The sequence below is a fragment of the Sminthopsis crassicaudata genome, chromosome 2 (genome assembly GCF_048593235.1).
Source record: "Sminthopsis crassicaudata isolate SCR6 chromosome 2, ASM4859323v1, whole genome shotgun sequence".
Lineage (NCBI taxonomy): Eukaryota > Metazoa > Chordata > Mammalia > Dasyuromorphia > Dasyuridae > Sminthopsis > Sminthopsis crassicaudata.
In genome coordinates this window covers 260,188,368-260,213,118 of record NC_133618.1, presented here as the reverse complement: position 1 = coordinate 260,213,118, position 24,751 = coordinate 260,188,368, and the positions used below count along the sequence as shown (strand labels likewise).

The 24,751-nt window shown below is 32.8% G+C and overlaps 2 protein-coding genes across 4 annotated transcripts in view; both read left to right on the top strand.

Annotated features, from left to right (window-relative positions):
- Window positions 1-24,751, top strand: part of LOC141555876 (olfactory receptor 11H6-like) — a 136,670-nt gene that overhangs the window by 68,785 nt on the left and 43,134 nt on the right. For 2 of the 3 annotated variants that reach the window (XM_074289163.1, XM_074289162.1), the window contains exon 4: window positions 11,639-11,717. The exons of the other annotated variant lie outside the window; for it this stretch is intronic. The gene's annotated coding sequence lies outside the window, so the exon portion shown is untranslated. The remainder of the gene's footprint in view (window positions 1-11,638; window positions 11,718-24,751) is intronic. 3 annotated transcript variants of the gene reach the window in all.
- Window positions 17,656-18,600, top strand: LOC141552764 (olfactory receptor 11G2-like). Its single transcript, XM_074284764.1, has one exon. The coding sequence runs from the start codon at window positions 17,656-17,658 to the stop codon at window positions 18,598-18,600; it is 945 nt and encodes a 314-aa protein (XP_074140865.1).

The window sequence follows — 24,751 nt, the reverse complement described above, 5'->3', positions numbered from 1 at the left end:
TCAGGAAAACAAAGGGTCTATTTTAACAATGTTTAATAGTCCAATGGGCTAGGATTATATGAAAGGGTTTTTTTTTTTTTTTTAATGGAAAGGTAGAATAACATTGGATTGTGAGTCACCTGAAAAATAAGTATTATCTCTGTATTTAGTAATGAATATGGAATCATTAAAGAATTTTGAACAGAGAAGTGATATGAATAAAATTAAGGTATGAATGAAAATAATAAGCCTCAAAATCTTATTGAACACAGTTTCGAAAAGAAAGAGCAAGAAGATGGAGAACATATTTTTTTTTCCAGACTCTGAAAATCATTAAGAATCTCTACCAAGGTATGGAAAAGTTGTGATTTTTGTTAATAGAAGAATGTGGAAATCACAAATCTTGGAAATATTTTTCATCCAAATAAATATTCACATCTTTGCATTTCATTTAGTTTACTGATACATAAAAAAAATCCAAATAAAGCAGAGTGGTAGAGGATAACTTGGTGAAATGACAAGTCTCATAGTGAAACAATAATCAACATTGATAATGTTTCTAATGAAATCTCTTCATGAATTGTGAAATCCTCAGCGTCTCAGATTATTAAAAAGGCAATTGACAATAAAGTATTATTCAGGATAAAATCTACTATCATCATAGATGTGATTTGGATGGTAAAGAGCTTGGGCAAGTATTGCATGATGTCTCTCATTTCTCATTTTTCATGATTCAGAAAGTTTTTTGGTTTTTTGGTTTTTTTTTTTTTTTATAAAATCCTCACATCAACTTCATAAGCAAGGGGACAAAAATTTATCCCAGCATCGGTAGAGGAGGAAGTGGATAAAATTGAACTCATAATATTTAAATGGATCTAGTATTGTCTCCCTAATATTAACTAATTTAAGAATCATTTAATTTCCATACATTTCAATATTTTTCATTTTAAAAATAGGATTATATAATTTTAAGTTTTAACATGACCAAAGGAACAATAAAATAGAGAAAAGAGATAAAGGAATACATCTCATTCTGATGGAAGTGGATATCTTCAACATAAAGAAGATCCAACTCACTTCCAGTTGATCAATGATGGACAGAAACAACTTATACCCAGAGAAGGAACACTGGGAAGTAAATGTAAATTGTTAGCACTACTGTCTATCTACCAAGGATAGTGTAAGAAAAAGGGGAAAGGGGAAATAAAAACAGGGAAACCACATCCCACAAAGAGGCAAAGAAAACCTATCATATCTGAGGGAAGTTAGAGAGGGGGAGGAACATTGTGTGAACCTTACTCCCATCATAATTGGCTCAAAGAGAAAATAATTAACATATTAGTTTTACAGAAAATTCTTTCTCACCTCATTAAAAAGAAGGAAATGAAACGGGAAAAGGAAAAGAGCAATAAGGAAAGGGAATAAGAAAGGGAAAGGGATTTAAAGGGAGGAGGGAGGAATATTAAAGAGGGAAGGCTACGTGACACAAGTGGGGCTCATTAGTTTAATACTGGGGAAGGGGTTCGGTGGGAGTTAGGGAAAAAAGCATAATTGGGATATTATGATGGCAGGAAATACAGAATTAGTAATTTTAACTGTAAATGTGAATGGGATGAACTCTCCCATAAAGTGAAGGCAGATAGCAGACTGTATCAAAAGATAGAACCCTACAATATATTGTTTACAGGAAACATTTAAAGCAGGGATACTTACAGAGTAAAGGTAAAAGGCTGGAGCAGAATCGATTATGCTTCAAGTGAAGTCAAAAAAGCAGAGGTAGTCATCCTTATCTCAGATCAAGCAAAAGCAAAAATTTATCTAATCAAAAGTGATAAGGAAGGAAACTATATCTTGCTAAAGGGTAGCATAGACAATGAAGCCAGATCAATACTAAACATATATGCATCAAGTGGTATAGCATCTAACTTCCTAAAGGAGAAGTTAAGAGAGTTGCAAGAAGAAATAGACAGCAAAACTATAATAGTGGGAGATCTCAACCTTGCACTCTCAGAATTAGATAAAACAAATAAGAAAGAAATTAAAGAGGTAAATCAAATGTTAGGAAAATTAGATATGATAGATCTTTGGAGAAAACTGAATGATGACAGAAAGGAGTATGCTTTTTTCTCAACAGTCCATGGAACCTATACAAAAATTGACTATATTTTAGGACATAAAGATCTCAAAATTAAATGCAGGAAGGCAGAAATAGTAAAGGCTTTCTTTTCAGATCATGATGCAATAAAAACTGCATTCACCAAAAAGTTAGGGGTAAATAAATCAAAAAGTAATTGGAAACTAGATAATTTCATCTTAAAGAATAATTGGGTGAAACAGCAAATTATAGACACAATTAATAATTTCACTCAAGATAATGACAATGATGAGACATCATACCAAAATTTGTGGGATGCAGTTAAAGTGGTAATAAGGGGAAAATTTATATCTTTGGATCAATGAATTGGGCTTGCAACTTAAAAAGCTAAAAAAAGACCAAATTAAAAACCCCCAATCAAATACTAAACTTGAAATTCTAAAATTAAAAGGAGAAATTAATAATATTGAAAGTAAAAATACTATTGAACTAATAAATAAAACTAAGAGTTGGTTTTATGAAAAAAACCAATAAAATAGACAAACCCATGGTAAATATGATTAGAAAAAGGAGAGAGGAAAATCAAATTATTAGTTTTTAAAATTAAAAGGGGGAACTGTCCACCAATGAAGAGGAAATTAGAGAAATAATGAGTTACTTTGCCCAACTTTATGCCAATAAATTTGATAACCTAAGTGAAATGGAGGACTATCTCCAAAAGTATAGGCTTTCCAGATTAACAGAGGAGGAAGTAAATTGCTTAAATAATCCCATTTCTGAAAAAGAAATAGAGCAAGATATTAATCAACTCCCTAAGAAAAATTGCCAGAACCAGATGGATGCAGGGCTGATTCAATATTAGGAAAACTATCAGTATAATTGGCCATATTAATAATCAAATTAACAAAAATCATATGATCATCTCAATAGATTCAGAAAAAGCATTTGATAAAATCCAACATCCATTCCTATTAAAAAACACTTGAGAATATAGGAATAAATGGACCCTTCCTTAAGATAATCAGTAGCATCTATTTAAAACCATCAATAAGCATCATATGTAATGGAGAAAGATTCCAACCATTCCCATTAAGATCAGGAGTGAAACAAGACTGTCCACTATCACCATTACTATTCAATATTGTATTAGAAATGCTAGCTTTGGCAATAAGAATGGAGAAAAAGATTAAAGGAATTAGAGTAAGTAATGAGGAAACCAAATTATCACTCTTTGTGGATGATATGATGGTATACACAGAGAACCCCAAAGATTCAACTAAAAAGCTATTAGAAATAATCCACACCTTTAGCAAAGTTGCAGGATACAAAATAAATCCACATAAATCATCAGCATTCTTATATGTCACTAACAAAGTCCAACAGTTAGAGTTACAGAGAGAAATTCCATTTAAAGTAATTACTGATAGTATAAAATATTTAGGAATCTATCTGCCAAGGGAAAATCAGAAACTATATGAGCAAAACTACAAAACACTTTTCACACAAATTAAGTCCGATCTATCCAATTGGAAAAATATTAAATGCTCTTGGATAGGGCGAGCAAATATGATAAAGATTACAATACTACCTAAACTAATCTATTTATTTAGTACTATACCAATCAGACTCCCAAAAAAACTATTTTAATGACCTAGAAAAAATAATAAAGTTCATATGGAAAAACAAAAGGTCAAGAATTTCAAGGGAATTAATGAAAAAAAAAATCAAATGAAGGTGGCCTAGCTTTACCAGATCTAAAATTATATTATAAAGCAGCAGTTACTAAAACCATTTGGTATTGGCTAAGAAATAGACTAGTTGATCAGTGGAATAGGTTAGGTCCAAAGGACAAAATAATAATAACTATAACAACCTAGTGTTTGACAAACCCAAGGACCCCAGCCTTTGGGATAAGAACTCAATGTTTGGCAAAAATTGCTGGGAAAATTGGAAATTAATATGGCAGAAACTAGGCATTGATCCACACTTAACACCGTACACCAAGGTCAGGTCAAAATGGGTTCATGACCTAGGAATAAAGAATGAGATTATAAATAAATTAGAGGAACATAGGATAGTTTACCTCTCAGACCTGTGGAAGAGGAATGATTTCATGACCAAAGAAGAACTAGAGATCATTATTGATCACAAAATAGAAAGCTTTGATTATATCAAATTGAAAAGTTTTTGTACAAACAAAATCAATGCAGATAAGATTAGAAGGGAAACAATAAACTGGGAAAACATTTTTATAGTCAAAGGTTCAGATAAAGGCCTAATTTTCAAAATATATAGAGAATTGATTCTAATATATAAGAAATCAAGCCAATCTCCAATTGATAAATGGTCAAAGGATATGAACAGACAATTCTTGGATAAAGAAATTGAAACTATTTCTAGTCATATGAAAAGATGCTCCAAATCATTAATAATCAGAGAAATGCAAATTAAGACAACTCTGAGATACCACTACACACCTGTCAGATTGGCTAGAATGACAGGGAAAGGTAATGCAGAATGTTGGAGGGATGTAGGAAAACAGGGACCCTGATACATTGTTAGTGGAACTGCGAATACATCTAGCCATTCTGGAGAGCAATTTGGAACTATGCTCAAAAAGTTATCAAACTGTGCATACCCTTTGATCCAGCAGCGTTGCTACTGGGTTTGTATCCCAAAGAGATTTTAAAGAAGGGAAAGGGACCTGTATGTGCAAGAATGTTTGTGGCAGTCCTCTTTGTGGTGGCCAGAAACTGGAAACTACGTGGATGCCCATCAATTGGAGATTGGCTGAATAAATTGTGGTATATGAATATTATGGAATATTACTGTTCTGTAAGAAATGACCAACAGGATGATTTCAGAAAGGCCTGGAGAGACTTACATGAACTGATGCTGAGTGAAATGAGTAGGACCAGGAGATCATTGCATACTTCAACAACAATACTATATGATGATCAATCAAAGGGCCTCTGATGGACGAGGCCCTCTCCAACAAGATGAACCAAATCAGTTCCAATAGAGCAATAATGAACTGAACCAGCTACACTCAGTGAAAGAACTCTGGGAGATGACTATGAATCACTACATAGAATTTCCAGTCCCTCTAAGTTTGTCCACCTGCATATTTAACATGTATTGGACTACCTGCCATCTAGGGGAGGGGATGGGGAGAAGGAGAGAAAAATTTGGAACAAAGTTTTCCAAGGGTCAATGTTGAAAAATTACCCATGCATATGTTTTGTAAATAAAAAGCTTTAATAAAAAAGTTAAAATAAAAGAATACCTAAACTCAATATGTTACAAATGTAGCAAAGAGAAGAAAATCTATAACTACTATACTGTTGTTGCCACAAAGTGATGTAAATTACCCCTCTGAGATTCATACGCAAAATGGATTCTTATTTATAACATTTACAGGATTGTTGTGATTCAAACATTTTGTAAATTTCATTGTTGTAAACCCATAAGCTATCTTTATATAAACTAACTTTATTGTATCTAACCTAAAAAATATATTTCTAAGAAGTTTAACATATATTGGACTACTTGCCAAGGGGAGGGAGTGGAAGAAAGAAGGGAAAATTGTAACACAAGGTTTTTCAAGGGATAATGTTGAAGAATTACCCATTTATATGTTTTGAAAGATAAAAAGTTTTAATTAAAAAGTCCATATTGCTTTTCAGAATGGTTAAATCATCTTATATCTCCACCAACAATGCCTTAGTGGCTCAGTTTTCCCATATGCTCTCCAACATTTATCATTATCTTTTTTGTAATCTTAGACAATCTGTGAGATGTGAGGTTAATTTGAATCTCTCTAATCAAAAGTGATTTAGTTCATTTTGTGTGTATGGATGCATCTTTCTTTTTTATTTTATTTTTATATTATTAAAGTTTTCCAATATATGATAAATATGTTAAATATGTATGTTAAATCAAATATATGTATACATATTTATAGTTATCTTGCTGCACAAAAAAAAATCAGATTAAGAAAGGGAAAAAGAAAAAGAAAACAAAATGCAAGTAAACAATAACATGTTCTTGTGCAACAAGAGAATTGTATGCTTCTGCAAACATATATTATATCTAGGTTATACCAAAACATATTTAACATGTATAAGATTGCCTGCCCTCTAGGGGAGGGGATGGAAGGAAGGAAGGGGAAAGTTGGAACAGAATGCAAGGGGTAATGTAAAAAATTACCCATGCATATGTTCTGTCAATAAAAAGTTATTTAAAAAAAAAGAAAAAAGAAAATGCTATGTTGTGAACCACATTCAGTTCCCACAGTACTCTCTCTGGGTGTAGACAGCTCTCATTATCACTGAACAATTGGAACTGGTTTGAATCATCTCATTGTTGAAGAGAGCCAAGTCCATCAGAATTGATCATTGTATAGTTTTGTTATTGCCATGTAAGATAATCTCCTGTTTATGCTCACTTCACTTAGCATCAGTTCATGCAAGTCTCTCCAGGCCTCTCTGAAATCATCCTGCTATTCGTTTCTTACAGAACAATAATATTCCATAACATTCATAAACCATAATTTATTCAGCCATTCTCCAATTGATGGGCACCCATTCATTTTCCAGTCTCTTGCCATTACAAAAAGGGCTGACACAAACATTTTTGTACATATGGGTCCCTTTCTCTCCTTTAAGATCTCTTTGGGATATAAGCCCAGTAGAAACACTTCTGGGTCAAAGGGTATGCATAATTTGATAATTTTTTGAGCATAGTTCCAAATTGCTCTCCAGAATAGGTTACCCATTCACAGTTCCACCAACATTGTAGCAGTGTCCCATTTTCCCCATATCCCTTCCAATATTTGTCATTATCTTTTCCTGTCATCCTAGCCAATCTGAGAGGTATGTAGTGGTATCTCAGGGTTGTCTTAATTTGCATTTCTCTGATCAGTAATAATTTGGGGCACCTTTTCATATGACTAGAAATAGTTTCAATTTCTTCATCCGAAAATTGTCTATTCACATCCTTTGACCATTTATCAATTGGAGAATGGCTTGAATTCTTATAAATTTGAGTCAATTCTCTATATATTTTAGAAACGAGGCCTTTATCAGAACCTTTGAATGTAAAAATGTTTTCCCAGTTTATTGCTTCCCTTTTAATCTTGTCTACATTAGTTTTGTTTGTAAAAAAAACTTTTTAACTTAATATAATCAAAATTATCTATTTGGTGTTCAGTAATGAGCTCTAGTTCTTCTTTGGTCGCAGATTCCTTCCTCCTCCACAGATCTGAGAGATAAACTATTCTATGTTCTTCTAATTTGTTTATAATTTCATTCTTTATGTCTTTATGGATCATGAACCCATTTAGACCTTTATCTTGGTATATGGTGTTATGTATGGGTCAATGCCTAGTTTCTGCCATACTAGTTTCCAATTTTCCCAGCAATTTTTGTCAAATAGTGAATTCTTATCCCCAAAGCTGGGGTCTTTGGGTTTGTCAAACACTAGATTTATTTAGTGCATTTTTATATGACTTTACTTTCACGTAGCTTTAATTTCTTCATCTGAAAAGTGTCTGTTCAAATCTTTTGACCATTTGTCAATTGGAGAATGACTTGTATTTTTATAAATTTCACATATTTTTTATATATTTAGAAATTATGCTATTATCAGAAACACTGGCTATTAAAGAAAAGAAAAAGAAAAAACTTTCCCCTCTTTGTGATTTACTTCTAATTGGCTGTGTTGGGGGTTTTGTGCAAAATCTTTTAAATTTAATGTAATCAAAGTTGTATATTTTGCATTTCAGTTCTTCTTTTGAAATAAATTTCTCCCTTCTCCAAAGATCTGATAGGTATTTTTATCCTAATCCATTATCCTCCTAATTATCCTAATTTACTTAGATATAACCCTTTATGTCCAAAATTTATATTCATTTTTATCTTATTTTGGCAGGGATGTGAGATATAGGTCTATGCTGAGTTTCTCACACATCATTTTCCAGTTTTCCTCGCAACTTTTGTGAAATAATGAGTTCTTATCAGAGAAGCTAGAGTTTTGAGATTTACCAAATACTAGATCTAATCTAATCTATTACATTGATCCACCACACTTTTTTTTTCTTTTTCTTCTTTTTGTTTTGCTTTGAGGCAATTGGGGTTAAGTGACTTGCCCAGGATCACACAGCTAGGAAGTCTTAAGTGTCTGAGATCAAATTTGAACTCAGGTCTTTCTGACTTCAGGGCTGGTGCTCTATCCACTGTGCCACCTAGCTGCCCCTCTATTTCTTTTTTATTGAAGCTTTTTATTGTCAAATCATATGCAAGGATAATTTTTCACCATTGACCCTTGAAAAATCTTTTGCTCCAATTTCCCCCTTTCCCCTCACCCTTTTCCTAGATGGCAAGTAATCCAATATATGTTAAACATGGTAAAAACATATGCAAATACAATATAGGCATGCATATTTACACAATTATCTTGCTGCACAAGAAGCATCAGATCAAAAAAGAAAAAATGAGAAAAAAAATAAAATTCAAGCAAAGATGTGAAAATGCTAGTTTGTGTCCACACTCAGTTCCCACAGTCCTCTCACTGGATGTAGATGGCCCTCCTCATCACTGAACAATTGGAACTGGTTTGAATCATCTCATTCTTAAGAGAGCCACATCCATAAGAACTGATTATTGCATGGTATTGTTGTTGCTGTGTATAATGATCTCCTGGTTCTGCTCATTTCACTTAGCATCAGTTCATGAATGTCTCTCCAAGCCTCTCTGAAATCATCCTGGTTGTCAGTTCTGATAGAACAATAATATTCTATAACATTCATATACCATAACTTATTCTCTAACTCAGTTTCCAGTTTCTTGCCACAAAAAAGGGGCTGCCACAAACATTTTTACACATCACTATTCTATTTCTTATCCAGTACCATATGTTTTTGATGATTGTTACTTCATGATAAAGTTTTATGTCTGGTACTGCTTAGCCATTGTCCTTTGTATTTTTTTCATTGATGCTTCTGATATTTTTTACCTTTTGTTCTTCCAAGTGAATTTTAGGAATATTTTTCTAGTTCTATAAAATAATTATTTGACAATTTAATTGGTATGTAGATCAATTTACATAGAATTGTCATTTCTATTGTATTAGTTCAACTAACCCATGAACAATTGATATTTTTCCAATTGTTTAGATCTGAATTTCTTTGTATGAGAAGTGTTTTGTAATTGAGTTCATACAGTTTTTCTTGGCAGGTAAATATCCAAATACTTTATTCTATCTACAATTATTTTAAATGGAATTCCTCTATTTCTTGTTTTTGGGCTTTGTTAATAAAATCTAGAAATGCTAATGATTTGTTTGTGTTTGTTTTATATCCTGCAATTTTGCCAAAGCTGTTAATTGTTTCAAGTAGATTTTGAGGTGATTCTCTAAGATTCTCCAAGTATACCATCATATCATCTGCAAAGCGATAATTTTATCTCCTCATTGCCTATTCTAATTCATTTAATTTCTTTTTCTTTTCTTATTGCTGAATCAACATTTCTAGTACAATACTAAATAATAGTGATGATATTAAGCATCCTTGATTCACTCTGGTTTTATTGGGAATAAGTCTAGTTTCTCCAATTACACATAATGCTTGCTGATGAATTTAGATAGATGCTACTTATCATTTTAAGGAAAACTCCTTTAATTTCTATGCTTTCCAGTGTTTTTAATAAAAATGGATGTTGTATTTTGTCAAAAGCTTTTTCTGCATCTATGTGAGATTATCATATGATTTCTGTTAGTTATGTTATTGATATGATTAATTAGGGCCATAGTTTTCCTGATAGTGAACCAGTTGAGTATAGTTTTAAATGGCTCTCCAGAATAGTTGGTATAGAATCAATGATTCTTTTCTTCATTTAAAAATTTATTTTTATTTTTAAATCCATAGTTCATTTTTATATTTTTCATTTCTAAGTTTTCTCCTTTTCCTACCCACTACCACACTCAACAAAGAGGCAAGAAAAATAAAAGGTATGATTTTCTTTTGATATACTTTAATATCATTCTCAATGACTGAATCATGAAATGGGGAAAGGACTTTCTCAAAGCTACATAAGAAGTCATTAAAAGGAATGGTTAAAGATTTAGAACTAGAAGGAACCTTGAAAGCCATTAAGCCCAATCCCATTTTCATTTTATGAAAAACCTTATTCATAAAGAAGGATATATCTTAACCAAAGTTTGATTGTTAGTATAGGTCTGAAACAGGATTTGGACCCAGAAGCCCTTGGCTTGAGACCTACTGTCTTATCTATTATGCCATTTAAATTACCATGAAATCATAATAGAGAGTCCAAAACTTGGATTAATACTACAATGAAGGAAATGAATATGAATTAAAAAAAATAGAAGAGTTATAGCTTTTCCTAAAATAGATGGGCATTCTACCTGTAGTATCTGTTTCAAGGATATAGTTGCTGGATTTTTGCCAATTTTGATGGGTGCTAAGAGCATTTATATCCCATCCAAATGATAAAAAACCATAGAACCTAGCAAGAATATTCTTGCTATTATTGTCAGAAAGAATAATTAATTAAATTAGAATAGGATAAATAAGATCTTCTCTCTGTTCCCATCACCAAATTTTTCTTCCCCATTACTCTATGGTAGCTTTCTAAAGTATATGCCTCTTATTTGATGTCCCAGATTTTACCTCTCTTCAAAATGAGATAGCATTATACACATATAACCTCCTACCAATGAAGGTATAATTTGCATGCTATTTGTGATACTAGCCCTACATACAAAATTACTAGTAGGGCTTTCCCTATCAGCTTTATTAAAAATCATGAGTTATTTTTTTCAAAGAACTTTTTTAATCCTGAGAATAGTGTGTGACTATTTGTACTAATCATTCAAGACTCTGGGTCCCAAAAGTTAGTTGGCTCCTGAAGAAAATAAATAATTGAATATGGTTTACATTCTCTAACTTTTAGATGAAGTGATGAAAGTCAAGTTTTTCCCATGATATTTCCAGATATATATTTTAGTACTGTGGCAAATACTCCAGTGACCCCAGATGTTCTCTTCATTTCTTGTCATTCAAGTCTCAAACTACTGGTTGCCCAGGACATAATATGCTCTCACCTTCAATGAGTTCCTTAATTCATACCCCTGGGAATCAGGAGACCTGCTTTTTCCAATTGTAAGGAATATACTAAGAATACATAAGGATCTTAGAGCATGTCAAAGTGTGGTCCTAGTTTCATCTTTTCTTTCTGCATCTGTCTCATTATGGAAGTGGAAAAAATATATTTGATCATTGATTTATGCTTTGATGATTCCCAAAGAGACTAATCTTATAGAGCAAAATGAACAGGCTTATGAGAATTAGGAGGAAGGAATGAGCAAATTAAGAGACTAATATCCTATAAGTTATGCCTATTTATAGATCATATATCCCTCCAAGTTAAAGAAATGGTCCCTTTTTGATAAAAGAGATGATGAGGATAAGTTTCTGAGAAATATCTAAGAAAACTATTAAAAGGACTGAAATTCTAAAGAACTGAAAGACTTGGTACTTCTTAGGGACAACTGACTCAATGATTGAACAGTGGGCAAACCATTTAAGAAGAACAGTATCCAAATCAGCAAAGATTACAACTTGGTGAGTACCATCTACTATATATACACACACATCAGCCTATTTCCTAAGCATTTAATATTACTTACATGGAAGGCCACAAAGAGGACATAGCTCATATATATAATTTTATCAGGGTAGGGAACTCCTGTTGAGAAAATTCCTTTTATTATATTTTATTTCATGGGGGCACTAAGAATAAAAAAAATACTAGGGCTAATCCTTTTGGTTGCAAAAGCAGTTTCTACCTTCTATTGCAATATACCCTCACTACCTCCCCCATTTACAATATTTTTTCTCTATCTCTTTTTATTCCTCCCTCTGGTATATTTTTGGTTCCAAGAGCCTTAAGATCCATTTTTCTGTCTCTTGTTCAGTCATTTCAGTGATGAACTTTGTGTAGGTATTATTGGCAAAAATGCTTGAATGGTTTACCATTTTCTTCTCAAGTTCTTCTTATAGATGAGGAAACTGAGGCAAATAGGATTTAATTACTTGCCCAAGATCACACAGCTGAGGCAGGACTTGAAGTCAGGAAAATGAGTCTTTCTGATTCTAGGCCTGACATTGTATCCACTGCACCAGCTGATGCTCCAAATTGTCTATCAACCCACCAAATTCCTAGGGTCTATTGTAGAAGCCCGTATTAAAGCTGCCTTTAAAATGAAAAAGTAACCTTGCAAGTAATGGGATCTGAAAAGCCCTATATGTTCTCCTAATTACTCAAATAACGAAAAACAATCCTGATTGTCTGGATTTCCCAGAGTGGTATAATGGAATAATGTATATGCTTTGGGAGTTACATGGGACAGGGATGGAGGAGAGAAGAAGGCTAAAAAAGATAGATGAGGACAATTTGTGAAAAATTTAAGATCCCCAACATAGGATTTTATATGTTATACTCTGCATCTCCAGTGTTCTCTGGGACATTTCAAACTCTTATGTTGTGAAGATATCAAAAATTCAGCACATTCAAAACATAACTCATTAACAATACATCCTAAATAATACGGTATTTTTTAATCTGATACTCAAACTCACAACTTTAGTGTTATCCTCAATTCTCCCATTGTCACTCATACAACTCCTATCATTTTTATGTCACAACACCCCTCTCATCAGCCCTCTTTTCTTGACTCACACAGTCATCATCCTCTGTCAATACATCTCTCATTTGGACTATTGTGTTGACTTTCTAAATAGCATCTTCACCTTAAGTATTTCCCCCCTCCAATCCATCTTTTACTCAGGTGCCAAAGTGATTTTCTTAAAGCACAAATCTGATTATCTCTCCTATAATAATAAATAAATTCTAGATTATAATAATTTATAATCAATTCTATTTTATAATAATAAATAACTTATATTACCTCTAGTCCAAAAAAAAACCCACCCCTAGCATTTAAAAACCTTCACAACTTCCCTTTACAGATTTACTGTATATTTTATCTCTTTCACATTCTATATGCAGACTACATTTCTATTTTCCATATATGGTACTTCACCTCCTCTCTCAATGACTTGCCCCTGAATATCCTCTAAGTCTGAAGTTCATTCTAGCCTTGTCTTAATTTCAAAGAAACCTTAGTTTCCTTTAAGATTAAACCATCATTCCCTACTTATTTATGACTTGCCTCCCCCACTTCCTACTCCATCATCAATTCATCTGGTTTCTATTGTGTATATGTCTCTTCATATATATCTAATCTCCCCTAGGTACATTATAAGCTCCTTGAAGTTTCTAAAATTTACCATAGTATTTGCCATATAGGGGATACTTAATAAACATTTGGTGTTTGATTAAGATCAAGAAACAGTTTTGATTCATAGTTCTGATATTTCAGTTTTTTATATGAGCCTTTGTTTCCTCATCTGGAAAATGAATATATTTAATAAGGTAAGATTTACTTTGTTCTATGTTATATTTTGTTATGTAAATAATATAATAAATACTGGCTATCTCACAGAGTTGAGATGAAGAAAAACTTGTAAAGAAGAAAATACCAGATAAATGTGAGTGTAGTGGGAAATCTTGTACAGAATGTTGAAAAGTGATTGAGGAGGAAATCAAGATGTTGTTTCCAGTGACTAAAGTCACAAGATAACATATCACTTTTACCTCACTGACTCTTTTGAATTTACTAAAGTGAAGACCATTTTCATGAAATATTTTAATTTTTTTCCTAAACCAGTGCAGACCTTGGTAATCTAATTCTGCTCTGAAATCCTATAACCTTTAGTCTCTACTGTTCATTTGGTATTTTTGACATTCAGGTAACCATTAATGTACATACACTCCTCTTAGATGTACCATTCTAATATAAACCTGTAATATTTGGGATTTTGTCCACAGTGTCCTTTCTATCTTTCTGCTTCCACTATCACTCCTATTCTATCTAATCATACATGACAGGACCAATCCAGGATGTAGCATTCAAACAAAACTAAACTTCACAGGGTAGAAAAAATACTGCCATCTATGGTCACTTCTCCCACTCTTAACCTCAATCTCAAACAGGGATTTTAATCCCCTTCAAGAGATGATCTATTTGCTAGGAACCCAGCCAAAGTTCTATCTCATGTCTCACAGCAGAGAGCCTTATTCCTCCTCATATAATGTAATGGTCAGAGTAGGCATAATTTGATTTCCACTAAAATACCAATAAATCTCACTTTGATCTACTATGGAGAAAGATCCATCATCACTAGTACTCATGTACAACTTTCTTTTACCTTTAAAATGTCCCTACTGGGACATATTATTTGCCCTTTTCCCCAGTCCATGTAGACCATGCTATTTATTGAAAGAGGTCCCACTCTCAAATCCTGACTAATAAGGTAAAATAAGGAAGTAGGAATCTTAGAGCCTAGTATAGCAGACATAAATTTTGTAGGAATTCCAAGAATATTTTCAATAGAAATATTAGTGATGATATTGGATTTTAGCAGCATATTCTATTTTGTGGGCTGGGTGGTACAAAAATTAAAAGAATTAAAAATACCATTCAAAGGAAATTCAGGACTTCAAAAGTATAACCCATTGATAAGTTAGGAATGGTTATAAAGAATTTAGTGCTGTTCATCATCACTTCATGTGTTTTTAATCCAATAGTACTATGAATCTGAGTGGAAGAATGTATCTTAGATGGCTTTGCCTTTCTTCATGGCCCCTATCAGAATGCTTAGAAAATATATCTTTAATAATTATTATTTTGTTATTATTTATATTATTGATGCTATTGTTGATACTATTGATGAACTTACATTTATGCAATAATAGAATTCAACTTTACATAATGTTTAAGATTTTAAAAGTTCATTAATTATATTGCCTTATTTGACTCACATGACAACTTTAAAAGGCTGTTTGCCAAGTATTATTATACAATTTTTAAATGAGGAAGTTAAGAAATAATATTAAATTATTGTTCCAATGCAATTAGAAAAAAAACAAAATTTTGTATAGTACTTTTAGATTTACAAATCATTTTACATACATTATCTCATTTGACTCAGTATTCTGATACTATATGGGCATACATATATGCCCATTTTGCAAATGATAAAAATGGTTCAGAATGGCCAAATGATTTATGCATAGTCATTCAATTTGTAAATATCCATCCAAAAACATGTCACTGGACATAGAGCAAGGAGTATTTCAACTCTAATAACATAACCAGTGAATGGGGGGAGGGGTTAAGGGAGAAATATGAGTTATAGTACAAATAAAATCAAAAAAGACATCCAACAATTTCATGTCATCAGGAGGAGACCAAATTTCAGGAAGTTTCAGAAAATTGAGAAAGAAAAAGACTTAGGGTGAAAAGAAGTTTTGGGGTTTTTTTAAACTGTTGAACAAGCATTACAGAGAGCAGAGTGGAAAGGATCAGCAGATCTAGATTAGGACATTGAAGGGAGAAAGGTCTGTTTGAGAAGAATGAGAGTAAGGGAATGGGAAACAAATCTGTATACTGGAAGCTGACTTATACAATCACTGGAATGGGAAAAGTAAAAGGGTGTGGGAACATGATAATCAATAGTAAATGAATACAAGTAGAAAACCAAGACAAGTTAAGAATTTATCAGAAGTCATATTCCAGACTCTGTTATAAAATCAGTATAAATGCCTGGAAATTGAGGGGGTAGTAAGAAGGTGATTAGAGTGTTTGAATCAAAACCCAGTATGTAATTTTGTATTTGAGTATTTGAGAGAAATCTGATTCACAACAGGCAAAAAAGGAGGGATATATAGCCTAGGGGCATATAATTAGTGGTAGTTTGGCCAGGGCCAGTTGAAGAAAATCAGGATGGGGAGGTAGATTCTGATGTGAGACTGACTGCCAAAGTACCAGGAAATGTCTTAGGATGAAAGCAGATGTCTCAAGTGTGGTGCCTGGGCTGTAGAACAAAGAGTTCAAACAATTTGCCCAAGATTATTCAATTAAAAAATATCAGATGTGTTATTTGAACTCAGTTCTTTCTGACTCAAAGCCCTACTCTCTACTAGCTACTCACGTTTCCTTCTTTAATGTCAAAAAATCAATCAACAAGTATATACTGGGGCAGTTAGATGGCACAATCAAGAGCCTATAAATTGGCTTTCAACAGAGACTGATTACCCTTGAAGTCAAGAGGACCTGAGTTTAAATCAAGCTTCAAACACTTAACATATCCCAGCTGTGTTACCCTAGGCTAATCATTAACTCCAACTGCCATGCAAAACAATTAACACAACACACAAATAAGTATATATTAAATACTTACCATGTACCAATCACTACTCTAGGTACCATGGCTACAAAAACAAAAATAAAAGTCAATGCCTTCTAGAACTCTATAATTTTTTTTTAATTTTAATATAATTTTAATACATGGACCATTGCAAAATTTTCTGTTCCAAATTTGTCTCCTTTTTCCCCCAACACAGAAACAATCCAATATAGGTTAAATATGTACAATTCTTCTAAACATATTTCTATTAGTATCTCATATTCCATTAAGGAGATAAAATACACTTGTAAATTAGATAAATAATAAGTATCATGTAATTTTGAAGAGGGAAGAAATGAGGGGGGGATCTGGAAAGATCTCAGGTGAAACAAATAAATTTCAGCTAAGCTTTGAAAAAAGCTAGAGATCTAAAAGGTAAACATGAGAAAGAAGTCTGTTCCAAGAAAAGGGGCCACTACAAAGATAGAGGGGAAAAAAGGAATATTATATGTGAGCAATAGTACAAATGTCTGTTATTATTAGAGTTCCATCTTAGCAGAGTGGATATTGAGTAAAACTTGAAATCAGTAAAACTGTGTTCAAATCTTAAATCAGATACATATTTACTATGTGACTCTGGAATACTCATGCTGAGCTTACACATATTTCCCTAAAAATAAGAGAATTTTTATAAAGCACATTGCAAACCTTTTAAATGAAATGTGAGTTTAAACAATACTGTACAATTCCCTGTCAAAAACACACGATGTTTTAGGTCAGAAATATTTGTCACATTTTTGTTGATGATGTTAATCTTAAAATAAAAACATTAACAAAAAGAAAGGAGGGAAGGGAACTTCTATTAAAGGTAATGATATAGATTTGTGTGACATAGAACTTCCTTGGAGGATAATGTATAGTCTATTTTGAAAGTAGCATCTGCAAACGTTTTGACTGGAATGTGAAACAGAAGCTAGATTGTGTAAATCTAATTTTTCAATTCTCTATTATAACCCATTCTATAGTTGAATAATTGAAGAACATCCCCATAAAAGTTTTTTTCTTGTTGTTGTATTTTGTTGTCCTTTTTTTGAACCATCTGCATTATACCAAATGAAACAATAGTCACAAAACTTTTAGAAATGGAAGAATCCTGAATAAATCTTCAAAATCAGGGACTCTATGAGAGATAAGGAATGGTGCAGCCTGTCTCATGGTCATTTCTGTCTTTTCCATAGAGTCTGGAGCCATGAATGTTTCAGGAGGAAACAGAGTGACTGAATTCATCCTCCTGAGTTTTCCTTGTCCCAGGGAAATACAAATCCTCCTCTTTGGGTTGTTCTCTCTGACCTATGTCTTGACCCTCATGGGGAATGGGTCAATCATCTGTGCAGTGAGGTTGGATCAACACCTTCACGTCCCCATGTACATCCTGCTGGCCAACTTTTCTTTCTTGGAAATCTGCTACATTAACACCACTGTTCCTAACATGTTAGCCAATTTCCTCTCTGAGACCAAGACCATTTCTTTCACTGCCTGTTTTCTCCAGTTCTACTTCTTCTTTTCCACAGGTGCCACAGAAACCTTTTTTCTCTCCCTCATGGCTTTTGATAGGTACTTAGCCATCTGTCAGCCTTTGCACTACCCCACAATCATGACAGGACACTTTTGCATCAAGCTAATATTCCTCTGCTGGGTGAGTGGTTTCCTCTACTTTCCGGTCCCTATTTGCTTCATGACTCAATTACCTTTCTGTGGTCCAAATATTATTAATCACTTTCTCTGTGACCCAGGACCCCTGTTGGCTCTGTCTTGTGCCCCTACCCCAGGAATTGAACTTTCTTATGCTATCCTAAATTGTCTCCTCATCTTTGTAACCTTCCCTTTTATCCTTGGATCCTACACATTAGTATTCAGAGCTGTCTTGAAAATTCCTTCAGCAACTGGAAGGAAGAAGGCCTTCTCCACTTGTGGCTCCCACCTGATTGTGGTCTCCCTGTTCTATGGGACGCTCATGGTCATGTACATCAGCCCCAACTCTGGAAATACCACTGGTTCACAGAAAATTTTCACTTTATTTTACTCAGTAGTGACTCCATTGGTGAATCCCTTGATCTATAGCCTACGTAACAAGGAAATGAAGACTGCTCTAAGAAAATTCCAGATGAGAATAAAAACCATCTATGGAAGATGAAACACCTATAGTGCATTTCTCTATAATATTTATCTGATCTCTTGCCCTGTTCCCAATCAGGTGTTGCCATTTCCTTGCATATAGCTGTGAAATCAGGACGGAGTCCTCCATTATAATTCTCTGTCCCATCAGGTTACAGTAGTAGAGCATGTAAATGAATAGTGAATAATGAACTACACTTAGAGTAAGAAAATACCTATATTTAAATCCCACCTGCAAAATGCAGTAGCTTTGTTACCTTTGGAAAGGTTTTTTGACTTTCCTGAGTCTGTTTCTTCATCAAGAAAAATGAATGACACCCTTAACAATCTCTAAGTTCCCTTCCAATTCAAAATCAATTAACCTAATTAAATTAAGACTGGCTCAGAATGAAATTCACATCACTGTACTCTGACAGCTTTCTCTTTATTTTTAGCTATGTTTCTGAATGTATTTACCCATTCTGACTTCTGATAACTTGTTAATTTCTCCTGTGTTGTATGTGATTCTCTGTGTCCTTTTTTGGCATTTTCTTGGTAAAGATATTGGAATGGTTTTTATTTTCTCTCAGGGAAGAGACATGATGACAGAGAAAAGGCAGCAACTCACCTGAACTCTCCCCAAAACATCTTTAAATAACGCTCTATAACAATTCCTTGAGTGGCAAAATAAACAAAATGACAGGGTGAGATAATTTTTCAACCAAAAACAACTTAAAAGCTGCTACTGTTAACCCATTCTCCAGTTGATAAATGGTCAAAGGATATGAACAGACAATTTTCAGATGAAGAAATTGAAACTATTTCTACTCATATGAAAAGATCCTCCAAGTTATTATTAATCAGAGAAATGCACACTAAGACATCTCTGAGACACCACTACACACCTGTCAGATTGGCTAAGATGACAGGAAAAGATAATGCTGAATGTTCCAAGGGATGTGGGAAAACAGGGACACTGATACATTGTTGGTGAAATTGTGAATACACCAGCCATTCTGGAGAGCAATTTGGAACTATGCTCAAAAAATTATCAAACTGTGCACACCCTTTGATCCAGAAGTGTTACTACTGGGCTTATATCCCAAAGAAATACTAAAGAAGGGAAAGGGACCCACATGTGCAAAACTGTTTGTTGCAGCCCTCTTAGAAGTGGCCAGAAACTGGAAACTGACTGGATCCCTGTCAATTGGAGAATGGCTAAATAAATTGTGGTGTATGAATGTTATGGAATATTATTGTTCTGTAAGAAATGACCCACAGGATAATTTCAGAAAGTCCTGGAGAGACTTGCATGAACTGATGCTGAGTGAAATGAGCAAGACCAGAAGATCGTTATATACTTCAACAAACAATACTATACAATGATCAATTCTGATGGACTTGGCTCTCTTCAACAATGAGATGAACCAATCACCTGAATTTGTTCAATAATGAATAGAATCAGCTACACTCAGTGAAAGAACTCTGGAAGATGACTATGAACCACTACATAGAATTCCCAATCCCTCTATTTTTGTCCACCTGCATTTTTTTATTTCCTTCACAGGCTACTTGTACACTATTTCAAAGTACAATTCTTTTTGTACAGCAAAACAACTGTTTGGACATGTATACATATATTGTATTTAATTTATACTTTAACATATTTAGCATATATTGGTCAACCTGCCATCTAAGGGAGAGGGGAGGGGGAAGGAGGGGAAAAATTGGAAGCAAAGGATTGGCAATTGTCAATGCTGTAAAATTACCCATGCATATATCTTGTAAGTAAAAAATTATAATAATAATAAATTTAAAAAGAAAAAAGAGTGTGTCATAGAGAAATAATAATAGAAATGGAGGCGACACCTTAAAGGAAAGTTCTAGAGAAAAAATCACTACAGAGATGTATCTTCGAGGAAAAGATGGATTTCAAAGGACATCATCATCAGCCTTGGAGGGAGTACATTGTAGGGATGATAATCTTTGACAATGCAGACTGGTAAGAAAAGAAAGGAATTAATAAGGAAATGCCAAGTACAACCATTTCTTTTATAATCCCAGGAAGAATTCCCCTATTTAGGGATTCTGATGGATAACAATAAGTGATGAGGGCAGGGTAAAAAATGTACCAAAGATCTTCTGAGTTTCATTCAAAGCAGATCTTTGGAGAGGGGAAGATTTTCACTTATTTGGCAGCATGCTCTCAGGAGATAAATGATAACACTCTGAACAGAGATTCAATCTCAGAACACCATTCTACTACAGTATGAAACATTGTAATCTTTTTTTTGCCACAGAAAGAAATATTTTGAGGTTGCACAGAGTAATAGGTTCATAATAATAGATTGAAGCTGGAAAAGATCTTGAACATCAATGAATGCAACCCTCTCACTTTACAAATGTAGAAATGAAACACAGTTAATAATATTTATCCAAAATTGCATTGTAAATGTCTGAGGTAGAATTTGAATCAAGAATTTCTGTCTCTAAATTAAGTGCTCTTTTTTCATATTATATTTCTATATTACCCTACAAAGCCTAGATGTATACTCTATTTAGGAAGCATGTAAAAAAAAAAAAGTGAGAAATCATCTAAAATCTCCCTGAATCTGATTGGTTATTTCTTTTTCAAATAATAAGAACAATTGTTATGACAAAAAATAACTTTTATTTCTTTAACATTTTAAGTTTGCTAACTATTATATATATATATATGCATATATATATATATATATAAAATCTCATTTGAGACCTACATTACTGTGAAGTAGGGTGTTATCATTATTCCCATTTTAAAGAGGAAGAAACTGAAACTAATTGAAATTTTATATATATATATATATATATATATATATGTATATAGATAGATAGATAGATATAGATATCAGCAGAGACAAAGTTAATCAAATATCTCATGCATCCTTTTCTATATTTGATGATTACCTGCCTGTTTTTTCTTAATTTAATTTAAAATTTTTAAATTTAATTCTGCTCCACCTTTTTATTTTAGGTCTATATGTGTCTTTGTGTTTCAAGTATATCTCTTGTGAACAACATATTGTTCAATTCTGGTTTCTTATCCATTCTGCTATTTAGTTTTGTTTTATGGGCAAACTAATCTTACTCACTTTTACAATTACCGGCACTATTTTTCCATCCTGTATCTTGACTTTTAACTCTTTGTTAAAGTAGGACTTTTCTTCTAGGTTTGAGGACATACTGTCCCAAATCCCAGGGCATTTATTCAACTATTTTCAGAGATGCTTCTAGGGACCTATAAGTGTTCAGTTTCTTCAAGGTCTAAGGAGAGGTAGATTTACTACTCTCCTGTCACTTGACTATACACACTCTTTTCTTCTTTAGAATCTATCAGTTATTCCCCATAAAACAGAAGTAGATAGCACAATGGATGAGAAACCAGAATCGAATAATATGTTGTTCACAAGACACACACTTGAAACAGAAAGATACAGAGTTAAAATAGAGTCAGAGCAGAACCTAATATACTTCAGCTAAATTGAATTTTTAAAAGACAGGGGTAACAATCATGAACTCAGATAAAACAAAAACAAAGTGGATCTAATTAAAAGGGAAAATCAGAAAAACTATATAGAAAAATGAATATACAAGTTTCTCTGATAAAGGTTTAATTTCCCCAATTATAGACTAAGAATAGAATTGAGTCAAATTTATAAAAAAAATAAGAACCATTCCCTAATTGATAGATCATCAATGAATATAAACAGTTTTTCAGAAAAAGAAATCAAAGGTATCTATAGTCACAAGAACAACATACTCTAAATCACTAGTGATTAGAGAAAGGTAAATTAAAACAATTCTGAGGTACCATCTCTCTCACTTATGAAAAATGACAAATACTAGAATAATGAGGGAAGAATAGATAGATACTAATTAATTGTTGATTGCAGACCTAATCAGTCCAAACATTTTGGCCATAATGAAGAATTCAAAGAGAATTGAGAAGACTTGCAGGAAGAAATGTGGATTCAAGTTTGCAGAATTAGATTGATTTTGCCTGCTAAATAACATAGAGGAAAACAACAGTCAAAACAATGGCATTCTAATCAATAAAGTGAACATAGCCTGAGAAGCCTGAGAAGACTCTGGAAGTATGCTTTCACATCATATCAGAGGAATGATAAATTATAGCGATGTAATGAGTTACATATGTAGCCAGAGTTAAAATTGGATTTGCATACATGAACTTTTGTTACAATGAAAGAGAACCATTATGACATGAAAGCCAAATTGAATTTTTCTTAAGAGCATCATTAAAACTGCATTTTAAAAAATAAATTTCTATGTGTTCAAACATTTTAACAAAGATTTTTCAATCAAAAGGGCATAATTATAAATTTTATTGACTACTGGCATATAGCTACCCAAAAAGATTCCACTGGTTTGCAATCTCTAAGCAATGAATAAGTGAACATTGAATAAGTAGCTCTATGCTTCCAGCACTAATAACTTATGTTGGTTTTAATTATCTTTGCCAGTGTGGTGGATCTGAGGTAGTACAACCAAACAGATTTTCAATTTTCATCTCTTGGATTATCAGAGATCATGTTTTTTCCCACAAGTGGTTAATAACAGTGTATATTTTCTCTTCTGAAAATTATGTCCTTTAACATTTTTCTATTGTGAGTTACTTAATTTTAAAAGTTTCTTGTATGTTTTATGTGGAAAGGATTTTTATCAATTATATTAACTATTAGTTTTGTCACAATACTTCATTTTATTTAATAAAAAAGTTAATAAAATCAAGTTCATCCACTGTGCTTGTTTCTATTATTTAACAGGTAGTGAAGTAATCTCGCTCTGACAATACCTTAATTTAACAAATACCTTATATTATTGTCTTCTTAGAAAGCAAGAATTGCTTCACTTTTTTTATTTAAACCTCCAGGAGCTAGAAAGTTGTCTCATGCATATTAGCTGCCCAATACATGCTTGTTGATTGATGTGTGATTCCTTTGTCATTAGTAAGTTTATTATTTCGGCAGGTACAAGATGTGGGCCGAAACTAACTTCCAGTCCAGTTCATACTTTCTTCTCCCACCAAATTGTTATATAACCTGATTTGTTACATCTGGCTGTCTGTCTAGTATTCTATTTTTCCTCCTCTCTATTTTTTTTTTTACCATTCCCAAATAATTCTGATGATCACCATTTTTCAATATATTTTCAAAGTTTAGAAATGCAACATTTTCTTCATGAGTTTTATTATATTCTTGTTCATTTTTTTTCATTAAGACTTTAACCAGTTCATTTCATCTAGTTTACCTCTACATATTATTTTCATATTTGTCCCTTTCTCTCAACTCATAATATTTATAATTACTATTATGTTAATTTTGCATTTCCCTCCAACCTATACTTTTTCTTCTCTTTTCTTCCCATCTTCTCTTTAAGTTTGTGTTGTTTCTGAGTAATTCTTCCCTTAGTTTATCCTTTCTTTTATTCCTTCTCTTTCAGTTAACCCTTTCCCTCCAGTTTCCCTGTTGAGGGAAATGCATGTGTGTACTGAACTGTGAGTATGTGTGTATTTGTGTGTGTGTGTTTGTTCAGTTCTTTGATCAGTTTAGACAAGAATGAGATTCACTCTTGCTACTATCCAAACAATCAACACTCCCTGTTGTATACACTTCTGCTTACATACCTTATTTATTTGAGGTAATTTTGGCCATTCTTCTTCTCCTTTCCCTCACTTTACTTTCCTTCTTTAAAAATTAAGCAAAATGTAATAATATAATTTCCAGACTCTCTGTCTAATTCAACTCCCTCTGTCACCAGTTGATGATGATAAAATTCTAAGGGAATAAACATTTCCCCATATCAGAATGTAAATAATTTAAACTTGTTTAATTCTTTATGGTTGGTTGTTCATGTTTATCTTCTTATGCTTCTATTGACTTTTCTTTTTCTGTGTTAAATTCACTCTCTTTCACTGAGAATACTTAGAAATCCTTTATTTCATTAAAAATATATTTCTCCCTTTATAACATTATACTCAGTTTTGCTGGGTAAATTGTTCTTTGATGTAAACCCATATCTTTTGACTTCTGGTATATATTACAAGCTCTTTGGTTTTTTTTATAAGTGACTACTAAGTCTTACATGATTCTGACTATGGCTCTTCAGAATTTGAATTCTTTGTTTTGGGCTTC